We start from the raw sequence: 20,547 nt of genomic DNA on the forward strand, positions 1-20,547 counted from the left end.
AACAGCATTATGAAATTACTTGGAATAGTCTATTTGTATATAGACTGATATTATTGGAAGTACAACTGATATTACTGGAAGTACAACTTTGGCAGATATTGATAGATATGCTTCTCTTTTAGGTATGGTTTAATACCTTGGTGTTGTTTGTGAGTACATTGTTTGGATCTCTGATCATGCTTTCCCGTTCGAGCAACATTATAAATCGTGGCTATATTTCTGAGTCATAGATCTATTTGAGAATCTAAAGAAAGGTTTGGACTATCTCCTTAGATAAATGGACCATCAAACTAATTTTTCATATACTGGGATTCACAGAGCACCTGCAAGCTATCTCTTAATCCCAGGTTTTAGTTTTAGAATCTCTATAAGAAGAAAAGTTCCAGAGTATATGTGTATAATTAATTTCAGTGTGATATCTAATCATGCAAAAATAACTATCTAATGAGCATCTATTTGCTTGCACAGTACCTATGGCAGCTGCCACATGGGATCCAAAAAGTGTTTTTAAAATACCCCATATTGTGAAAGGCTTACAATCAACTTTAAGAAGCAAGCTGTATTTATGAAATGATTATTAGAAGTGTCAGAATGAGAATAGGGTAATTCCTCCTTGGATCAAAGCATTACAGCTTTTGTAAATTACCTCAAAAAGACATTTTTGTAACCAACATACCATTGCCTCTTTTGGACATGGGAGTATGAGAAGGGAAATAGAATTCTTTATAAATAAATACCACAAACTTAGTGAAGTGAGATAGGAACACTAGAGACCATCTGGATCCATTCAGAAGCAAATTCAGATTTTACAAGTGCACCATGGGGATACTGCAGTGAAAACATAGACATTGTCCATACCCTCATGGAGTTTCCAGTTTTAAGAGGAATAAATTGTTCATGAATAGAATGAAAAATAGCACATTGTGGGCTGGCATGTGCAACGGTGTAGGTTGCATAGAGTATACTTACTGCGCCAACAAACATTTTGACCTTGAACAAGTTTCTTAACCTTTTTGAGGCTCAGGAGGCTCATCTGTAATTTAGGGATAATAATGAATTATGTAATAAGATACTGTGTTCAAAGCGTGGCAGTTGGTCACTGTTACTGTTATTGGTTTGAGTAGCTTTAATGAATGACTAAATTAGGATATTCAAAAGGAAGAAGTAGGATATTAGGGGATGGACCACAGTAGTAAGAAAGCAGGATGTACATTCCTTTATATGCAAGATAGTAAGGAGACTTACCATCTCATAAAAATTTGATTGGGAGGTAATAATATGTGTAATGGCAGGCAAAGTATAAGTCTTTTTAAAAAATGTATACGAAAATAAATTATTAACTGTTTTACTATTTCTTGATTAGCCTTAAGTAGGATTTGTTGTTGTTTTTTGTTTTTTGTTTCTTGTGTGTATATGTGTGTTTTTTTTGTTTTTTTGGTTTTTTTGTTTGTTTGTTTGGTTAACATGGCAGTAGCTTTTATATGGAGAAGTCTTTTATAGTGTAAAAACTTTGCTTACCAACTTTTACTCATTACCTTTTCAGAGATTGGAAATGCTTATGCTGTTTTAAGCAATCCAGAAAAACGAAAACAATATGACCTCACGGGCAATGAAGAACAAGCATGTAATCACCAGAACAATGGTAGATTTAATTTCCATAGAGGTTGTGAAGCTGATATAACTCCAGAAGACTTGTTTAATATATTCTTTGGTGGTGGATTTCCTTCAGGTATTTTAATGTTAGTTATAAATATTATATTTAATGAAGCTAGAGATTCTCACCTCCAATTAGGCTATGTAGAGATTTATCTACTTTCTCCACTACATTTCTTACAGTATTATGATCCTCCGATGATTTTTCATGAAGGTAGAAAAAAATGTTAGACTTACTACCTTCAATGTAAGTCTGACTTTTTTCTAGAACATGTTTTAATTTTTTTAAAAAAGAAATGAGTACAGATATTCTCTATTTTATATAAAGCTGAAGAAAGGATGTATAAGTAGGAGATCCATTGGCAGTGTCTTAATTAAGTGCTATTACAATTACAGGAGGTATCATATACCCTAGATGACAATTTGACATTGGTTCTCTGAAGATCTTTGTAGATATTTCATTCATCGCATTATAAATTGCTAATTTGGACATATGTAGAGGTACTTTTCATTGAAATATTAAAATGTTTGATTCACAGGTTATATATAAAGTAAGTGGGTTTTTAAAATTATTTAAGATAGAAATAATTGGTTGAATTAAGCTATCAAAGTAAAATATTGTAGAGGTACTACTAAATGAATAGATTTTATAGTACCAGCATAAGTTGTATTGAATGCTACTTTATTTACTATGAGAATTAATGTTCTCTGAGTGTATAGCTCCTGTAAGATAGTTAAAATTATAGCTCCAGTAATGCTGACATCATTTATTTAAGGTACTAAGTTAAACATTCGGTTCAAAATTAGGAGAATCTTCATGAATGTAGCAATATAATTTGGCCTGATGGCCCTGCCTGAATATTATTGAGAAAGATTGTGGTCATTGACAGGGCATTTTGTAAAGCATTCTTGAAGGAAAGAGAATGTGTAAATGCAAATTAATGAATGAAAATACAACATGTATTTTGACATATTATGACATATAATTACTTCTCACAGAAAAGTTATCCAGACTAATAATTTTGATGGTAAATATGTAGGAACAATCAAGAATCTTTCAGGTTAATAGTCAAGTTTCAGATAGTTGAGTTACAGTTCTTTTGCTTGTTATGACATAATTTACTTTGTCAGAGGTAGCTCTTTCTGATTGGTCACCTTATTTGAAAACAACCTGATTGTCTATCAGCAGGAGAATACTTGAATAAATTGTGGTTCACCTCTACCATATTCTATTATACAGCTGTTTGGTTTTTTTGTTTTTAATAAGTTATAGCACTGTCTTGATTTCTAGAGGTATTTGTGATTCATTGATAAATGCAGAAAGCAGAGTTTGAAAGTAAGACCCAAGATTTGTAAAAACAACCAGCCACAACAAAGTCCTCTATGGATGCAATATTAGGGAGGACTCTTATTTAGGTGTTCATAAAGAACTTCCATCTCCGAGGAAGCAAAGTCTGGGAAGAATCATTGCTGTTTCTATCCACCCTTTACTCACAGGAGGAAAGGGCAATAAGCATTCACTACTCAAACATGTATTATTTTAGTAACTTTTAAAAATTAAATAAAAATGTAAAAAATATATCATTTTTCTGATCACAGTTTCTCTCCTTAGTTTTACCTTGCTTTTAATTTTTTAGGTAGCGTACATTCATTTTCAAATGGACGAGCTGGTTATAGCCATCAACATCAGCATCGACATAGTGGACATGAAAGAGAAGAAGAAAGAGGAGATGTATGTTTATGATATGATTAGAAATCTTCAAAATGGCACGTTTCAGTTCAGGAAAAGCAATTAGGGTTGTCTGAAAATAGGGCAAGTTGTTTTAAAAGGAAGTAATGAGTTTTCCCTTACCAGAGGTATTCAATAGAGACTAGACAGTCCTTTAGGGATATTGCGGGAGCAGGGGTAGAAGTCAAGGTAAGAGGGTGGTGGGCAAAATGATACCTTGGAGTTTGGTGTTCTATGATTCTGATGAAGATACCCCTGCAGAGTGCATGCTTTGAAGAAAGCTTCTCGTTGTTGGTCCTAAAGAATTTAGAATTAATACTGAAAAACTTAAGTTAGAAGTTACTTTCCTTGTTCTAATACAGTTATACCCAGTTGCATATAGCACTTAAATTACATGAAGTAGAAAGGTAAATAGAAAGAACGCTGGACTAGAAATCAAAAGGCATGGGCCCCAGCTCTGACACTCGTCTGCTTCATGTACCACTCTGAAATTCAAGGGAAAAATAGTTTTGTAAGAGAGAGAACTTCTTCATCTGTTATATGAGATCAGTTTATATCAGTGTTTTCCAAATCAGGATATCTACAGATCTACATATCTGCATATCTCCACCTGGAAAGTGGTGTTTTTAAGAATCACTCCAGGAAGCTGGTATGATCAAGCAGATTTGAAAGCACCGAGCCAGATGATGTCAAATGTCCTTTCTGCCTCTAAAAATATATGACAACTGTTGGATTATTGACAACTACAGTTATATTACAATTTGTTGTTTTTTGATGATTTTTTTATAGGGAGGTTTTTCCGTGTTTATCCAGCTGATGCCCATTATTGTATTGATCCTCGTGTCATTATTAAGCCAATTGATGGTCTCTAATCCTCCTTATTCCTTATATCCCAGATCGTAAGTAGCTAAGTGAAGTTTTACACACACACAAAAAATGTTGTTTCTTATCTAGCTTCCTTTAAAGGGCCTTGTGCTCTCTTCAGCTTTTAAGTAATTTTCTATTACTACAAGTGTACCAGATTTTACAATTTCTAATTTAAAAAAATCGTTGCTCAAGTGATAAATTTGTATTATCTTGTTAGTTTACATTTCTGTTCTATTGTGGCTAAAGACAGAAGTACTGTATTTGAGCTTAATAGCAATTTATGTAATAGGTAATATGTTGAGATCAAAGACAAAAAATAGTTTGAAAGACAAAAGTAGAATTATAATTGATGTTACATAGATTTGTATCATTGAGGGGTAAACCACTTCACTCTTTTGTTTGTGAAATGTTAATTAAATAAAAGCAAATATTACTTTTTTGGTATAGGAGGTATTTTTCCACAATATACTTTATATAAGATCAGGACATAAAGGAAATGTAATGCAGCATCCATTCTAGAAAACTTTAGTGTAATACAGTGAACATACAAGAAACTTGATAAAATCATATTGCCAGTGATTTTACAGTATTAAAAACAGATTGGTGTAAAAATAAGAAATAACTTTTTCTTTCTTCTAAATAAGATTTTAATTAACTAAAAATTGAAAGAACTTATAAGAACGTATATTAAAATAGGATTACTTTTTTATTACATGAATGGTGGTTTTAGGCAATTTGAAATAATGTAAACAAATGATTACTAATATGAACTTTTTAATTATTTTTAGTTGTTTTGTTAACTTGGTTTGTAGTAGCAGGATCAGAATGTACAATTTTAATTAAAAAAATAATGATCAAGCATTTCTTTTGCAGTGGATCAGGGCAAACTATTAAAATGCAGACAGAAAACTTGGGTGTCGTTTATTATGTCAACAAGGACTTTAAAAATGAATATAAAGGAATGTTATTACAAAAAGTAGAAAAGAGTGTGGAAGAAGATTATGTGACTAATATTCGAAATAATTGCTGGAAAGAAAGACAACAAAGTAAGTTTATGAAATGTTTAACATTTAAAAACTTATTCAGAGTCTTTGGAATTGATTATTGTAGATTTCCCTACTCCAGAAATGTTCTAGAATTGCCTGGCACGTAATTGGAGCTCAGTACTTGAATATGACAATACATTTTAATGTACATGTGGCCTTATGATAGTGTAAACACATAGTTTACATAGAAAGCACTTAATAAATGGTATGTATTGTTATCAGTAAATATTTGGTTGAATAAGTGAATAATTCCAAATTTCATTGTATTTAAGAGGTTGTCAATTGTAACATGCATCATTATTTTATGTATCACTATAAAAGAAAAAAATTCTGGCACATTTGTTATGTCATCGATTTTAATATGCATCCTGTTTCAGAGTGAAGTTTGAAACTCTTCATTAATTTAGCTTAAGCATTTAACACTTAATGTATAATGAGTTTTGTTGACATTTTGTTTTATTCTGTACGTGAAGTCCTTGGGAACACTTAATCATATTTGTTTAGCCTTTTCCAGCCTCAGCTTCCTTAATTTAAGAAGCAGTTGCACCCATAAAAAGCTTGACCGTAAGAATTTGCAGAGATGGTGCATGTGAATCTAGTATTGTTATGGTTATTGTTTTTCTGACTGTTCCATATAATAATGTAGACCATATAAAGTAGACTTTGGGGTTAAACAGACTAAAGTTGAATCCCAGCTCTGTAATTTTTAGCTGAGTGATTAGGGCCAAATATTCTAACCTTCATGAATTTCCTCCCTCAGGTGTGAAATGGGTGATGCTGACTAGTGGGAAGAGGAACTAAGTGTCATTTATATAATACTTAGTTTCAGTCACTGTCCCAAGCACTTTCTATATATTAACTTATTTAATTTCCACAACACCACTGTGAAGTTATTATACCCATTTTATATATGACGAAGCTGAGACACAGAGAGATTTAGTAACTTGCCCAAGGTCATAGAGGTAGTCTGTGATTCAAACCAGTCAGTCCAGGCACTGTGCTCCGTAATCTTCTCAATAATGCCCAACTTTATGGGTTTGTCATAAAAATTAAATCAGACAATAAAGTGTTTCACATGGAGTAAATGCCCAGAAAAATGGTAGCAGTTATCATCGTCTCCCATCCAGTAGGGAAGAGTCGATAAAACATAACCTTTGTATACTTCCAAGAAAGTTCTTGTCTCTGACTTTGGAGTCCTCATCTATATAGTGGCAGTTAGAAGAGAAAGTGGAAGTTAGAAACCTTCTTGGTTTCCAAGTCCAAGACCAAATCCATCTGGTCTCAATGTGGAGAAGGTTATACTAGACTATTGGTTTTCAACTGGAAATGATTTGCCCCTGCTTCACAATATGTTTGGTAATGTCTGGAAACTTTGTGTGTGTCACTATGGGGTGGGGGTGGGAGAGATTGCTGCTGGCATCCAACAGACTGAGGCCGTGGTCTGCTAAACATCCTGCAGTGCAGGGGACAGCCCCCACAACAGAGTTCTCTGGCCCAAAATATCAATATCACTGAGGCTGAGAAACTCCATTAGCGGAAGGTCTTAAGGACAGAGCACACCAAATATTATTTATTTCATTTTATTTCACTTTTTAGTCTCTAGTGCCTTGCACAATCCTTGGCATATCTTGGCATATCGTAAACTTTTGATGGATATATGAATAATTGGATGAAAGATTAATGAATTCATAAGAATGAATGTACTAAAGACCTGCGTATTTTGTGTTAAAAGAACGACTAGCACGTTAGATCTATCACCTTTCAAATACGAATTCTAATCTTCAACCACATATGGGTGATTTGGGGATTATGCATACTTAAATTCTGTTACCTTAAGTAATTGGGAAATTGGCTGAATAAATAGAAAGAAGGAAGGAAAAGATATTCATGTTTGTGGAAGATAGTGTAATGTTATGGTAAGAGTGAAGGCTCAGAGACTGCCTTGCAAGATAAGATCCTGGCTCCACCAATATGTGACCTAGACCAAGTTACTTAACCTCTCTAAATCGTAATTATCTCATCATTAAAATGTGGACCATAACAGATAATATATGTTACACTTAACATAATATCTTGCATCTGTAAGTGTTCAATAGTATTACTTATGGTATTTATAATCATTTTTTATTCTATCCATACTATGAACCAAGTGTTTTTGCTTGGCATACTTTAGTTTAATCTTTTAGTAATCTGGCAGGATTGGTATTAATGTTCACAGACTTTGAATCTGTTCTGTTTACCAAGTTGTCTGCAGCTATATTGTACACAGTTAACGTGTGTCTTTTAAAGTTACTATCGGAAGGAAATTTTAACTAAAATCTGATTTTAATAAGTCATTATTTACAAAACCACTTGGTTGCATTCAAGAGTATCAGTGGAACAAGACAAAAAGACTAAAGACTTAAAAACTGAAAAGAAATGACAACTAAATACAATGTATGATCCTGGATTGGCTCCTGGGCGGGGAGGGGAGGAAATGGCTGTAGTGGACATCCTTGGGACGACTGGTGAAATTTGAGCATGGACTATACATTAGATAAGAGGATCCTAGTGCCTAGTGTTGTTGAATTTCTGAATTTGAAAATTGTATTGCGGTTATGTAAGAGAATGCTCTTGTTAGGAGAAACATGCTGAAGTAATTAGGAATGAAAAGTCATGACGTCTGCACCTTATTCTCAAAAGGTTTTGTAAAGTAATAATCACCACCACAACAGTAACAGCCTTTATTATTGAGAGAGCTGAAGCAGATTTGACAAAAGGTGAAGAATTGGTCAATCAAGGTGTAAAGGGTTTTAGAGCGTTCGTTTCAGTACGCTTTAACGTGGGTTTGAAATTTTCAAAATGAGATTTAACAAATTTAAGTGACGATGGAAGTGGGAGGAGCTCGGTATGACACTAATTAATCCATTGATTGAAAGTTTTACTTGTTGGTTGGGATGAGCTCATCTTGTTTTATAAATTGATGTCATCAAAAAGGTTGTTGGCCAGTAGATTTCTTTTTACCAGAGTTTTCCTGTTCTGTAGTCACTTTTAACACTGTGTAATGTCTAGATTGGTAAAATAGGTGTTTTATAAAACACAAGCAATAATTTGAAGTAATGGAAAGAATAAAAGGGTAGCGGTTTGGAGGTTTGGCTTGGAATCTAGACCCTGCTGTTGACTAGCCCTGTGAACTTTGTTTTATCTACCTCATCTGGGAAGAAACATCTGCGAAAGGATTTCACAAATGCTTCATTTGTAAATAAAAGGGATGGAGCGATTTTGACTGAGTTGTTAAATCCTAGCTGGATTGACGGAATAAAGATCTGTTCTGAAGATCTTTGCCAGTAGAATACACTCTTACTGTGAGTATTATTTTGAATGTGGTCCTGACTGATGTCTTTTACTTTGGCCATTGTTTTCCAGAAAGTAAGTGACTTTTTTCTGGGTCTTGTTACATTTTTTTCCTAAGTGCCCCCACCCTTTGGAAGTGTTAATAAACAGTGAAATGACTGAGAGTAACAGGAAGATAGCAAGGAATAGTTCCCGGAAGATCTCTCGGAAGATTCCCATTTGTTTTTTTTAGTAATGCTATCCACATACTGAAGAACATCTTAGTACTTATTTGCTAAATACCACTACTATGATTCTGTAGCAAGCTATTTTCTGTTATGTGTTCCTTCAGTAAGATTTTTTAATTTAATTTTTATTTTTTTATTATATATTTTTTAACGTTTATTTTTATTTATTTTGAGAGACAGAGAGCAAGCAGGGGAGGGGCACAGAAAGGGCAACAGAATTCCAAGCAGGCTCTGCACTGTCAGCGCAGAGCCTGATGGGGGTCTCAAACTCATGAACTGTGAGATCATGACCTGAGCCAAAATCAAGAGTCAGACGCTTAACCTACTGAGCCACCCAGGTGCCCCCCCATTTTTTTTTTTTTTAATTCAAGTGAACTCAGCACAAGATTTCAATTTTTTCCACTCAAGTCCTGGCATAATGAATTAATCTGAACCCTTAACAAGAGGTCACAGCAAAAACAACCACTAGCAGGATTGAATAGCATATGATATCTTCAGGATGAAAGGTCAAGACGATGCTTTAGAGCAGTAGTTTTTAAACCACTGGAGACAGGAGTGAGGGAAAGGTTGATAGGATTTTGTTTTCATTTTCTTCCCAGAACAGCTCTGTGTTGGTTTTACATGCTAGGCTTCCAAAGGCTTTTAGGAGGAATACTTGGATTTCTTTCTTTAAAAAAAAAAAAAAAAAAAAAAAAGTCAGTTAATAGAAATGTATTGAAGGGCTTCTATTAACCATCATTTCGGTTTAAATAGCTAGGTGACCTAAATTAAGTATCTACTTAGCAAAATGTTTTTGTTTGTTAACAGAAACAGATATGCAGTATGCCGCAAAAGTGTACCGTGATGATCGTCTCCGAAGGAAGGCAGATGCCTTGAGCATGGACAACTGTAAAGAATTGGAGCGGCTGACCAGTATTTATAAAGGAGGATGAACTGGGATTGTGTTTATACCTTCTAGTGTACTCTTAATTTCTTCCGTAAGTAAGTTTAGTTTCATCATGAGAGCTAAGGAAAAAGATTGGATGTTAACAACTAAACTGAATGGTTGGTCCCTGAAATCTCGGACTGTTTGTGACCTACTGGCTCCTTTAAATAGTAAGGAACTGAAAACTAAAAGTAACATTTTAGTTATGCTTCTGCAGTTATTTTCACTTTAAAAGCTTACATTATTCCTAAATAAAATGTTGTGAGAAAGGATTATCACACCTGTGGCAGTTTCCAGTTTTAGTAGTTCTCCATGTTTCCTTTTGTCATGTAAATATTTCTGGAATGATCATTTTGTGTACATACGGGTTACTACATTTTTATTTAAATTCTTTCAGCATTTAGCTCCATGAGACACTTTAGTTTAAACTGATAGAATAAATGTCCTATGAGAAAATCACGTTTTCCTTGTCAGATGTCGAATGTTGGTGGAGTTTAAGCAATGAAACTTTTTCAAAAAGAAAAGAAAAAACAAAAGCTGTTTAACTTTGTGTAAATCTTGTAGCATTATCAGCTTAGAGGGAATTGATATTTTTAATATCGCCATTATATTCCAGAATATATATTGAGATAAATGAACTGGTGTAGAGTATCAGTTTGCTATTTAGTTTTATGAATTGCTAAGCCATGCATAGAAATGAAATGCTATACTGATAGATTTTAAAGAAAATATGAGGAAATGGCTATGTAGATATTAAACAGAAAGGGTCTTCAACAGTAAATTGCACTTATGTCATTTGCAATTCCAATAATTATAAGCCCCTCAAATGTTTATATATCTGTCATTGAAGGCCGCTAAGATTTATGAAGAAGAAGACCCACCTGTTTTGTCCCCCATGGAAATTTTAGTTTTTTTCTTAGTTATCATTTAAGCAGGATCTCAAGTAAATGGGTTCTTCTACAAATGAGTAATAAAAGAAAATACTACTAAAATGAAGCTTTGTGCCTTTTAACCTGATTGCCAACTCTTAAACATATAAGTAGATTACAGCACACTTCTTTGATCAGAGCATGATCTGTTTGGCCATATGCAACAGTGAGCAGAAATATAGCAGCAGGTAGAATAGTGATTTATAGCAAGTTATCCTTACAAAATTCTGAGCTAAAATCTATTCACCATTGAGTAATTCAATTAGTCTAATAGGAATAAGCTCTCTGTAATTCAATCCATAATATAAATTAGAAAAATAAGCTGGAAATTGAAGTTTTTGGTGCCTGTATATTGAGTATGAACCTATTTGATTTCTAGTCTAACAGCTGTAATATTTTAATGATTTTGCTTCATACTCAGTTAATGGAACACAAATGCATCTTTGGTAGTTTTTTTTTTGGTATGTGAGGGGATGCCAGTTAGAGTGGCAGTGTTCTTTTATTTAAAGATTTTTTTTTCTGAATGTAGTTAATTTTATAGCACCTGTTGAATAAAACTGCTAAAATGATCATTCTTTTTAAAAATATTCTCTTATATCCCCTTTTCCAGGTGAATCAGTAGAAATACCTGAATGAATTAGTGGGTTAAACTAAACAACATACTGTTCCAGGAAAACTGGACAGCTAAACCAGTTTTCTTTTAGAAATATTTAAAGAAATAAAATAATAGCAGTGCTAAAAGAAAATACAAATTTAAATATGTTCTTGAGCCTGTAGAGTGAATTTTTTAAAAATAAGGTCATAGCATTCTAATTAACTTTGAAAGTTCATGTACATCAGAAAACTTACAAAAATTTAAGAGAAAAAATCTCATCCTTTTATTTTTCCAGCTTTAGTGGGAAATTTACACGATTGTGATTGATGCTAATGTGAACTGAACTCTTGTTGAGTGGTTCTTTTTCCCTTAATCTCGGCTTTTTAAGGGGATTCATGTAGTTATCAAATGAAGTGAAGTTATATGTTATGGAGTCATGTGTGGCTTTTGAACAGTATTATATTTCAGTTGCATTGCTGCATTCCATCACATTTCATAAAATGTTTGGGGGAGTGTGTTTGAGAAAATAAAATTTTCAGACAACTGTGCGAAATACCTGATTGAGTGCCTGATAATTTAAGCCACGTATAAAGTATGCAAGGAAAGATTAAGTCCTTAATGTCGTCTATATTTTGGTGTAAAGACCCAACCAAGTGTCTTAGAATTTGGGGTTAATTCTACAAAGTAAGAGGATTTTAACTATCTTGAGATAGAGGATGTTCATATTTTCTACTCTTCTGATAAAAATCTCAACTTTTACCATCTTATTTTTAGCTACATGAGCTTTGCAATTTCATTTGATAACTTATACTATTCATTTTAATCATTGCCTCAAAGCTCTCAATCTCTGAGTATTGCTTTACTAGCTGTTCTAACTAGTATTTGAGAAGTTTGGCCGCAACTATATTTATTAATGCTTTACATTTTTATCCCTTTTTACATACATACATATAAACATCATTGTCCTTGTAAGGATTTGGGGGAAAGTAAATAGTATCTTTTCTCCTCCTTTTTTGATTCCTTAGTTCCCAAATAGACTGGTGCTAGTCATTTATAAGCTTCAGAATTTATTTTGATCAAATCTGAGAATGTCATTCTCAGTGAGAAAATTCAAGTTTTAATCCATCCAGTATGTAAAAATAATATATTTTGGGGACGGATTGCATTTGAATGCTTAAATAAGTATTTGTTTCATAATCATTGCATTTTTATTTATAATATACACAGATTTGGTAGAATAAATCCTTAAGGCGTATATATGCCAATGCATTAAGCCACTCTGCTTTTGTGTCAGCTCAGGTGTTCACAAGAATAGGAATGTGGAGTTTCAGCCCTTCACTGTAATTGCACTTTTATGCTTAAGTTTTCTTCCTGTTAAATCTTCAGCTACACTAGTATGTAAAATAGTGTATAGTGAGAGAAATGATCACCCTCTTCATTTCTCTTTGTTGCTCTGTTGTAATAGTTTTAAATGCATCTGTTTTTTAAAAACTGTGACATATTCTTAATAACGTATGCACACATATTTTGTTAAAAATTAAATCTCCCGCTTGTGTTAAGACAGTGAAACATTTTTTGATGTTGACTTGAGAACCAAATGAGCCATCTTTCCAGTTAAGTAAGTGTTACGGCAAAGGACCATATAGTTCAAAAGGAGAATTTGTGCATTTATTTAGTTTCCCCAAATGAAGGTTCAGGACTACCCATGTTACTATCTGTCTTCATACTGAGTGTAGCAAACTGAAAGGGCATCATAATCTTTTTTTTTTTTTTTTTTGTCTGAACAGAAAAAGTCCTGAAAATGAACAATAGATCTGAATTTTAATCTTTGCTAAGTCGCCGAAAAACCATGTCTGTTGGCCACGTTGGACAGTTGCCTAGTTAAAATCCATAACATCCTCTATAAACCAATGAAAAAGGAGAGAATAGTATAACAATAACTTATAAACCATTTTTTTATTTTAAAGTACAAAGAAAAAGTGAGTAGAATGAGGATCTTCAAGGAATTCTTATACATCCCTTTAATAATCTGACAGGCAACACAGTCCTAGAATTCAGGCTTCCTTTTTGGTTTCCATTACTATTAAATAGACACTTTCATGTAAATGGAAACATTTTCCCTCAAAACATTAACTCAAAACATACTCCTTATATTAAGGATTATATAACCGCGTGTTTTGTAAGTTCCCTGTGTGTAACTTTTTCCTGTTGGTATGTGATTCGTTCTCATTTAATTTTATTATCTGCTGGTTTTGGGGCCAATGGACTTGTGAATATTCTGTGGACGTGTCCATGTATAGGTGTATATATATATATATATTTTTCCAGCTAATACCTCAAATGTGTGATTGTTTAATATATACCACACTATGTTTGCACAGAGCAGGGCTTCCAGTAGCCATGGATATTCTTATTTCTAACTTTGAAAATCATTCCACAGAATTTCATTGGTGTGAATTCTTTCTATCGATCCGTTTCAAATTTTAAACAGAGATTCCTGTTATAAGGCTCATACTTCAAATATAACTGTATGTTTCTGTATCTAGCAGTGGAAATATGTCAGGGTAAGAAGTGTTTCTTGAAGTGTCTAGTTTAGTAAGTTTTTATTAACATTTGGGACTACTGGTCACCGGGCTGTCTAGTGACTGCACAGTGATGACACCCGGCATGAATTTGAGCAAGTCTTACTCACTTTGGCCCAGGAGTCAGGCCATTCCAATCTGATTCTACTATGCCATTTAAGAGTGCCACTAAAATAATAGAGGTTTTCGAGTGACACTGTAGTATTTTAAGCATCGATTTCAAAATGAATTGTTTTTTGAGTTGGCTGACCATACCAATGAGAAGAAAGAAACTCACACATAAATGGTATTTTATAATTTATTTATATTAAGAAATGCTTCTTACCTATTTTGGTTTTGGTTTTGTTTTTTGGATAGCTACATAAGACTTTTCCACTTAAAGTTTAAATCATGTGTTTTTTAAAGCTGCAGATAGTTTTCAAGGTGTGATGGAATTTTAATGGAAGCCTTGTATAAGTTAAATGAAGTGATACTGGTAAAGGAGAGCTAACTTTATTTGTCTATAGTGCATTCAAGATTATACAATTAGATTTAAAAATGAAATGTCTGATTTGTAAAATACTTACTGTTATATCAGACTTATAAAATAAAATTTTCTGTGTGAGAACTCTGTTAAAGAAAATGCACTTGATTTTTAATGAATGTTCTGCTGAATGATTTGTGATGAATTTTTGTCTTTCAGTCTCTGCAGTTTATCTCAATATATGAATAAAAAGAAGGTCTGTTCTCACTGTAAAGGATTTGTTTTTCTCATGTTTGATACTCTTAATATGCACTTTCTTTCATTCGTTCAACCATTCAACAAATGTCTGAATGCCTGCTGTATCCCAGGCAGTGAGCTGATTGCTGGGAATTAATCACCGAACAAGACAAACATCCTTATGGAGTTTATATCTAGCCAGGAAAATAAATGTCAAGTAAATAACTAATTATAATTATGATGAATAGTACAAAGAAAAGTCTAAGGTACAACGAGAGCATATGTCTAGAAGATGTAACCTACTCTGGGAGGGATGATTAGGGGAAGTTTCTCTGAGAAAGTGAGCTTGAGCTGAAGCCCAAAAGATGAGATAAGTAGTAGGAGTGAGGTGAATGCTAGAGATACGGTTCCAGTGGAGTGTGCTAAGTTGATAAAGCATAGAAACTTTATACCGGCGTGAAAACAAGCTTGCATGAGAACAAACTTGTATGATTATGGCATAGGAAAGGCAGGGTAAGGTAGGGAATTAAAATAGGATAGGGACTAGGTTCCATAAGACCATATGTAGATTATGATGATGATAATTGGACTTTATTAGAAAACCTTTGAGATTTTTAAGGAGGGAGTTACATAATGAGATTTGAGTTTTTAAAGTATCATTTTAGTTTTGTGCCAGGAAGACTGGAGGGCAAAAGTGAATGTAGGATTGGCAAAGGAGAGATAATCATGACTTGCACCAGAGTAGGAATACAGATAAATGAATGATTTTGAGAGAGATTCAGGAGATAGAATCAAGGGAATTATTTGTTTGATTGGATTTAGGATAAATAGAGGCAGCAATTAAAAACTTTCCAAAAATTTGGCTGTGAAAGGGAGTAGAGAAGGATGTTAGCTGAAAGAGGATGTGGTTTCTTTTCTTTTTTAACATTTATTCATTTTTGAGTGACAGAGTGTGAGTGGGGAAGGGGCAGAGAGGGAGACACAGAATCTGAAGCCGGCTCCAGGCTCTGAGCTGTCAGCACAGAGCCTGGCGCAGGGTTCGAACTCAAAAGCTGTGAGATCATGACCTGAGCCGAAGTCGGATGCTTAACCCACTGAGCCACCCAGGTGCCCTGAGGATGTGGTTTCTAAAGAAGGCTTCTGTGTTTTCAATTATTAATTATATGTGATCTTATTTATTACATAAGAGATCTGTTTTATTCTGTTGTTTTTCATTCTTCTGTAAAGGGGCAGGTAGAAAGTGAAAGAGTAAAGATAGAGAAAAGGGGATAGTTAGCAGTAAGTGCCCGATTCGTCCAGAAGATATTAGTCCACTGGCCAGATGGAAAAATTACCTTAGCTGAGAGACCACCAGCATTCTTTCAGAAAGGAATGCACAAAGGATGGGTGCAAAGGCAGGTAGGTTTGTAGTGTTGGTAGTAAGATGTCATGGCTTGCTTGCATTGGCTTGATGAATAGGCAGTTTCTCTGTATAAAGTGGGGGAGGGGAAAAGAAAAATAAACAGAGGCTTAGGAAGAAGACAGTGTGAAGGAATTGTCAGCTCACTAGTGAAAAAGTAGGATTTTTACAAATGCTGGGTTGGTGACAGAATCTATAGTCCATTAAGTCATGTGTATTTTCTCCAGTCTAACCCAGCAGCCTAGGCATAGGCCTGGAGAATACAATTCGTTAAACTCATCCAAATTTGGGGTTCTGGCAGGCAGGAAAGAAGGTAGGAGAGTTTAAGATGTTGACAAGTGAGGGGTTCAGTGATTGCCTATTGTATGCAAGCCAGAGATGAGTGGAATTAGTGATTACTTAAGTGACTGCTGAAATCCAGGGTGTGATGACAATGAGTGGTAGTAGAAAAGAGAAAGTTATTGCACATGATCTTGCAATTGTGTTCTCAATGGGCCAAATCCCAAACCATAGCCAGAATCAATATTAGCAAGACATTTTCCAACTTGGCCAATCTAAGTGATAACATTTTCCTTTTTGTATGTTGGAGAATCGGCAAGACCCTCCTCATGAGTTTGAATGCCAACTAGAATTTTCACATAAATACTGGAACCAACCTAAACCAAAATGATTAGTAATTTTTCATAGGAAAGAGGGATTAAAAAAATTGAGGGGTGCCTGGTTGGCTCAGTCAGTTAAGCATCTAACTCTTGATTTAGGCTCAGGTCATGATCTCAGTTTTGTGAGTTTGAACCCTACATTGGGCTCTGTGCTGACAGCACAGGACCTGCTTGAGAGTCTCCCTCTCTCTCTCTGCCCCTCCCCTGCTCGCACTCTCTGTCTTTCTCAAAAATAAATAATAAAAAATGTAAAAAAAAATCAAGATATCTCTGCCATATACAAAAACTAAGAGAAACTTAAGCTAAAAATAAGCAGAAACAAAGGCTTTTGATACAACCAATAAAGTTAGAACTTCAACAACATGTGCATGTTTAGCTATTTAATAATATATGCTAGGACCCTCTCCAGTATGCTGTGTACTAGAAAATTCAGTTAACATAAAAATTTTGGGCATTCATATATACAGTTTCTACTAGTTTCTTCCTAAACCTCAGGGATCATCTGGTACACCCCACTTTGGAGATCTAGTACATAGTGCTGATAATCTTTTAGGCCAGTAAATATTTCCCCTAGTCCTGTATCAGCAGCAGTGAGTAAATTCAAACACACCAATCTGAGTATGTAAGGAACTCTCCCTTTGACTGCCGTAATTTGGAAATCACCACACTTGGAAATTAGAAATCTTGTTAGTTCTTTCAATTTGAGGACGTGGTGGTATTTGGAGAGCTTAGAAAGCTGTGTTCTCCCTTTTTGTCACCCGAAAAGAAAAACAGCAGTGTTTCCCAGGTCAGCTATCATTTATTGAGGTCGTTAGGATGGAAAATGTCAACATGAGAAGTAGTACTTGCAGAATTCAAAAGAACCTGCTACAGTTCATTTTTTTTTTTAAATGTTTATTTATTTGAGAGAAGTGAGAGTCAATGGAAGAGGGGCAGAGAGAGAAAGAACTCCAAGCAGGCTCTGCATTGTCAGCATGAGCTGGACCCAAGGCTCGAACTGACGAGGCAGGAGATCAAGACCTTAGCTGAAATCAAGAGCCAGACTTGTAACCGACTGAGTCACCCAGGTGCCCTGAGGGTTCATATTTTTATTAGCCTCTAAACTTGGGGGCAGGGGCACCTGAGTGGCTCAGTCGGTTATGCATCAGACTCTTTGATTTCGACTGAGGTCAGGATCTTGAGATTCGTGGGTTTGAGCCCTGAGTCAGGCTCTGTGCTGACAGCTCAGAGCCTGGAGCCTGCTTCAGATTCTGTCTCCCTTTCTTTCTGCCCCTCCCCTGCTTGCACTCTCTCTCAAAAATAAACACAAAAAAAATAAACTTCGGGGCAAATGGTGAGGGTCAGGAGTGGGTAAGTTTTAGTCAGGAACAGGATTAATACTTCTTTTTTTAAAAAAGTTTAATCTATTTTGAGAGAGAGCACGTGTGTGAGCAGGTGGGGTGGAGAGAGGGTAAGAGAGAATCCTAAATGGGCACCATGCTGTCAGTGCAGAGTCCGACACGGGGCTGGATCTCAGGAAACATGAGATAAAGACCTGAGCCGAAATCAAAAGTCAGATGCTTAACTGATGGAGCCACCCAGGCACTCCAATAGTTTCTTTTAATCATTGTTATTCAACAAATACTGAATGAGTGCCTACAGAGTGCAAGACATTTAGGCATTGTTAGAAACTAATGACCCAGCTTTTTAAACATTATAGTCTCAATTGGGGAAATAAACCAAAACTATGACACATAATTATTCACAAATATCAATTATTCTTGGTAACATATAATAGTATTCAAGAGAATGTGATCTGTGAGAAGATATTATTGGAAAACAATATTTAAATAGCTAAAGTAGAAAGTGAAGGGGTTCAGAACATTTCACCCCAAAATATACTTTAGGTATATTGATTATTTTGAGCTGAAATCCCTAAGAAAACAGATGCACCAGGGGTTCTTTGACTTCTCCCTTTTTACCAAAAAGCAGGTCATAAAATTTCCTGTGAGAAAGGGGACCTTCTTCTACCAGGAAGAGAACATTCTTATCACCAGAGGTGAGACTGACGCCAAAATGGACCTGTACAAACAAGTCTACTAAAATAATCCTTATCTTCCATTAGTTTCACTCATATATATTGTGGTCACTGTCCCACAATTTACCATCCCTTACCCAAGCCCCCCTTTTTTGGTCACATCCCTACAATTTATTGCTCTTTACATAAAAAGGTATATAAAATTTGGGCCTAATGGCTTCTTTGGATCTTCATTTCCTTTTGAATACTCCCATATAAACATAAAGCTATTAATTAAATGTGTTCTGTTTTTCATCTGTTAATCTGTCAGTTTTGCACCCAGCCATAGCACCTAAGAGGTGGAAGGTAAGTTTTTCCTCCCCTACAAGAGAAACAAGCATTTGAGATTAAAGGACCCTCAAAACCAGTGTGGAGAAATAATAACCAGTGATGGAAGGATGGGGTAATTAATTTTGCTGGAGTATAGGACTCACATTAGAATGCATTCAGAAGTAAAAGAGAGTATGTTTGTGTCAGATTAAAGACTGTCAACTTTATCATTGTCTGCAGTGGTACATCAATACAGGTTTTTTGAGCAGCAGTAATATACATTGTTTTTGGAAGGTTTATCTGGCTATTATTAGGTGGCTATTAATATAGTCTTGCTAAAGAAAATAAGGGTTTGAATGAAGAACTGGAAAAAATGTAGATGCAAAACTCACTGTTGGGAAAGACAAGCTGACATAAGGAACAAAATGGAAACAATACACACACATTAGGAAAAAAAGGTTTATTGGAGAAGTTTTTGGAGCTTCTGAGTCAGAACTGACAATAAGACATGCATGTAGAAATATCCAACAACCCACAAACAGCTGAAAATGTGAACCTAGAACTCTTGACGAAAGGTGCAGACTTAGGACTCACATTCTCGGGAACCTGGAAAGAAAAAAAACAAAGACAAGCTTTACATGTCATCATCTAGAGAGGAAACTAGAGTGGGTGAGGATCTAAAATAAGTGATGCAGAATCCCAGAAGCTAAGAGATCCAAGGGTTTAAGAAAAAGGAAGTGATCTTCAACCATGTGAGTTGCTGTGGAACTGTCAAGTTCACCTGTAATGATGAGGAGAGGTCATCCGTAACATCTGGGAACTCTGCAGTTTGCCATTTCTTCCTCAAGAATAACTAGGAAACAAGCATCCGACTCTTCACCACGTCTTGGGCTAGAGTTAATTCCTTTTGCACTCCACTTTTAGGGACTGGAGTTGAAGATGAGTTGTCCACCAGTTCTGACAGTCTTCATTTTCTTACCACCTACCGTAGGTTTTTGTTAAATGTGCAAACAAGCAAGACACCAAACAAAAAATAATACGGGCATCCTTAAAAGGCGCAGAAGGCTGTCCAATGTCTGCATTGTTGAAGGACTCCAGAAAGCCCACAGCTCCTGTATTCAATCTAGACAAGACCTTTTGTAAGAGCACGTGGGTGGCAACCAGGAAAAGCCAAGGCAGATTAGGGCACTGGGGTCAGAAACCTATTAACCTGGGACTTCTAATCACAGTCATCGGGCCTGCCGTTCAGTGTGCAAACACCACCCCCTTCAAATTTTTTCACCTACAAGAAAAGGTGGACCTGGAACAACTAACGAAACTTACGCACCCTCTCCACACAACAATGTCCCCTTGCACGCATTTTTCGGGGGGGCTTTTAGTGCCGAAAGGTCTAGTACCAACGCTTTTTCCACCATTTTGGGTCCCGACGCCCCCAGCTCTGCGCAGGCGCAGGGAGCAGCCCGCAGGGCGGGGCGGGGAGGCGCGGGGAGGGGCCGAGTGGGTCGGACGCCGAAGCCCCAGGCGCGCTCCGGAGCCACTGCGCTTCCCCGGAAATCTCGTGTCATCGGGCCTCGGAG

The 20,547-nt window shown here is 35.5% G+C and overlaps 1 protein-coding gene and 1 long non-coding RNA gene across 5 annotated transcripts in view; one reads left to right on the forward strand and one right to left on the reverse strand.

The window, feature by feature from the left end:
- The window catches only part of DNAJB14 (DnaJ heat shock protein family (Hsp40) member B14), a 45,951-nt gene extending 31,328 nt beyond the window's left edge, over positions 1-14,623 (forward strand). For both annotated transcript variants that reach the window (XM_019415761.2, XM_019415777.2), the window contains 5 exons: positions 1,544-1,729; positions 3,291-3,385; positions 4,172-4,281; positions 5,123-5,295; positions 9,663-14,623. In XM_019415761.2, coding sequence (XP_019271306.1) covers positions 1,544-1,729; positions 3,291-3,385; positions 4,172-4,281; positions 5,123-5,295; positions 9,663-9,787 — 689 coding nt within the window. In that variant the 3' untranslated portion in view covers positions 9,788-14,623. The remainder of the gene's footprint in view (positions 1-1,543; positions 1,730-3,290; positions 3,386-4,171; positions 4,282-5,122; positions 5,296-9,662) is intronic.
- Positions 14,624-19,415: 4,792 nt separating this feature from the next.
- On the reverse strand, positions 19,416-20,529 carry LOC109247267 (uncharacterized). 3 transcript variants are annotated; one of them, XR_008421726.1, is made up of 3 exons: positions 20,298-20,502; positions 19,752-20,093; positions 19,416-19,576 (listed from the first exon to the last, which is right to left on the reverse strand). It is a non-coding gene; the product is annotated as an uncharacterized LOC109247267 (long non-coding RNA). The 3 variants fall into 3 exon arrangements; XR_008421725.1 differs by lacking the exon at positions 19,752-20,093 and having other exon boundaries at positions 20,298-20,529; XR_002071668.2 differs by lacking the exon at positions 20,298-20,502 and having other exon boundaries at positions 19,752-20,290.
- Positions 20,530-20,547: the final 18 nt, after the last annotated feature.

The sequence above is a fragment of the Panthera pardus genome, unplaced genomic scaffold, assembly GCF_024362965.1.
Source record: "Panthera pardus isolate Hobbes unplaced genomic scaffold, ASM2436296v1 HiC_scaffold_13, whole genome shotgun sequence".
Classification (NCBI taxonomy): Eukaryota; Metazoa; Chordata; class Mammalia; order Carnivora; family Felidae; genus Panthera; species Panthera pardus.